At 73.3% G+C, this 2833-nt stretch overlaps 1 protein-coding gene across 1 annotated transcript in view; it reads left to right on the forward strand.

Annotated features, from left to right (window-relative positions):
- LOC112965839 (cytoplasmic phosphatidylinositol transfer protein 1-like) overlaps positions 1–2833 on the forward strand; it is an 8168-nt gene that overhangs the window by 4584 nt on the left and 751 nt on the right. Inside the window, exons 3-7 of the mRNA XM_026065231.1 lie at positions 344–452; positions 579–674; positions 759–914; positions 989–1052; positions 2573–2829. Coding sequence (XP_025921016.1) covers positions 344–452; positions 579–674; positions 759–914; positions 989–1052; positions 2573–2829 — 682 coding nt within the window. The remainder of the gene's footprint in view (positions 1–343; positions 453–578; positions 675–758; positions 915–988; positions 1053–2572; positions 2830–2833) is intronic.

Raw genomic sequence — 2833 nt, forward strand, 5'->3', positions numbered from 1 at the left:
TCCTGGGACCCCATCCTGGGTGTCCCCCCATCCCAGTCCCCAGGCCTCCATCCCAGGTGTCCCCCCATCCCAGTCCCTGGGCTCCTGTCCTGGGCATCTCCCCATCCCAGTCCCCATGCCCGCATCCCAGGTATCACCCCATCCTGATCCCTGTGCCCTCATCCTAGGTGTCACCTCATCCTGGTCCCCATGGCCCCATCCCGGACACCCCCTGGCCTGGTCCCTGGGCCCCCGTGCCGGGTGACCCCCCCCCCGGTCCCCAGGCCCTATCCCAGGCATCCCTAACCTGGTCCCTGTGCCCTCATCCTGGGTGTCCCTCCCATCCTATTCCCTGTCATCCCAGCCCGCCGCCCCGGCCCACAGCCGCTCTCTCCCCGCAGTGCTCCTTCCTGCCCAAGTTCTCCATCTACATTGAGACCAAGTACGAGGACAACTGCGGGGACAGCGAGAACGTGAGTCACCCCAGCCCTGTCCCCCATGCCGGCCCCGCTCCGGGGCAGCCGAGACCCGGCGAGCTCATCCGCAGAGCTGCCGGCGCTGGCGCGGCGCTGCGTCCTCACCTCCCCTGCCCTCCGCAGATCTTCCGCAGCGACAAAATCCTGGGGGACCACGAGGTCTCCTTCCTGGACATCGCCTTCGATGAGATCCCCGAGCGCTACTACCGCAGCCCGGAGGTGAAGCGGGCCGGGGGGGCGCTGGGCCGGCGGCGCCCCGCGCCCTGCCCGCGCCGCCCTCACGGCGCCTCTCGCCCGCGCCAGGACCCGCGCTACTTCAGCTCGGCGAAGACGGGCCGGGGGCCGCTGCGGGAAGGCTGGCGCCAGCACACCAAGCCCATCATGTGCTCCTACAAGCTGGTGACGGTCAAGTTCGAGGTGTGGGGGCTGCAGACCCGCGTGGAGCAGTTCGTGCACAAGGTGCGGGGCGGCCACGGGGGGCCGGCGCCACGGGGGCTCGCCCTGGCCCGCTCCGACCGCGCCGTGCTCCGCAGGTCATCCGGGACATCCTGTTGATAGGACACCGGCAGGCCTTCGCCTGGGTGGACGAGTGGTGCGGTGAGTCCGGGGCGGCCCCGCTCCCTGCCGTCCCTCCGCGGGTGACACCGGCTGGTCCTGGGCGCCCGACCCCACCGCGATGCCGGCGGAAGGGTCTCCGTGGCGTCCGGAGCCCACGCGCGGGGCTGGGGCTGGGGCCGGCGGGGGCGAGGACCCCCGGCGGGGACGCGCGGGTGGGACGGGTTTAACGCAGCTTTAACCCCGCTCGCACCCCCGGCTCTTCCTCCGGCTCGCCCTGCCCGTCCCCTGCTTGCCAGCCCGCTCGCGCTCCCGCCTGGCGCTGGCGGCCGCCCCGCTTCTCCGTGCTGAGCGCTCGGCACTCCGGGAGGAGCTGGCTCCGCGGGGCTTGTTCACGCCGCGAGGTCTGGCCGGTGCACGGGGGCCAGAGCAAGGTGGAGCCGAAAGCGCCGGCGCGTCCTGCCCCTTCGGGCTCCCCGCGCCGGGTTTCGGCACGCCGTCTCCCGAATAACCCTACTAACGGCTCGACCCCGCACTGCGCTCCCCTGCCCGGCGGGACCGGCAGCCAGGAGCCGTGGAGCGGCTGGGCCCCACGCCGCGGCAGGGCGAAGCGCCGGCCCCGCGCGAACGGTCTCTGCCTTCCAGACATGTCCCTGGAAGAGGTTCGGGCCTTCGAGACTCAGATGCAAGTGGCCACAAACCAAAAATTTGGGAGCCAGGACCCCTAGCTCCCGCCCGGCCCGGACTCCCTGTGTATGTACGTGCCCTCGGCTTTCCCGCTCGGCACGCAGAGCCCGCCCGGGCTCGCCGGCGGCGGAGGCCCCCCGCCACGGAGGCGCTGCTGGGGCGTCCAGCACCCCGCTCCCCGCGCCAGGGCACCGAGGGAGGGCGGCAGCTCGGCGCCGGGTCACGCAGCGAATCGCTGCCCGCGCCCACGGGGCTTGCGCGCACGGGGCTCGCGCGCACGGGGCTCGCGCACGTGCACCCGCCGCCAGCCCCCGCTGCTCACATGGAGCCCCGCACGCAGCCCCGTGCAGCGAGCAGCCTTGCACTTCCCCGTGCACAGATCCCTCCCCACGCATGGATCCATCCCCACGCACAGATCCCACCCCGTGCATGGCTCTGTCCCTGTGCACGGATCCGTCCCCATGCACAGTTCACTCCCTGTGCGGGGCTCCCACCCCGTGCACAACTCCCTGCCCATGCACGGCTCCATCCCTGTGCACAGCTCCATCCCTGTGCACGGCTCCCTGCCCGTGCACGGCTCGCGTGTCCCTGCCACTTGTGCCGTCTGTCCCTTTCCCACTGCTTGCCAGCCGGAGTGTGGCCACTGGAGGAAGGGCCGCAGGGAGCCAGGTGCCGTGGCGGTGGCAGGGGCACATGCGGAGCTGCCCGCTCTTCGCGGGGCTGGCAGGTCCCACTGCCACCTGGCGTGGGTGCCCCTGCCGGCCTCGCCGCCGAGCAGCTCCCGTGCAAAGGGCCGGCAGCGGCGCAGCGGGGCTGGGGGGGCCGGCAGCTGCCCCCAGCCCGGGCGGCCGCCAACGCCGCGTGCGCCCCGGCAGGCATGACCATGGAGGAGGTGCGGCGCTACGAGCGGGAGACGCAGGAGGCCACCAACGAGCTCATCGGCCTGGTGGCGCCCGCCATCTCGGTGAGCGAGGTGGGGCAGCCGGCGGCGCCGCGCTCGGCCCCCGCCAGCGCCCCCTCCACCCCGCTCACCGACGACGCGCCCGACTTCCTCGCCGCCCCCAAGACCCGGCCCCGCAAGAAGTCGGCGCCGGAGACCCTGACGCTGCCCGCGCTGCGGGAGCGCGCCAACGCCG

This window comes from Apteryx rowi, unplaced genomic scaffold, assembly GCF_003343035.1.
Source record: "Apteryx rowi isolate R43461 unplaced genomic scaffold, aptRow1 scaffold_225, whole genome shotgun sequence".
NCBI lineage: Eukaryota > Metazoa > Chordata > Aves > Apterygiformes > Apterygidae > Apteryx > Apteryx rowi.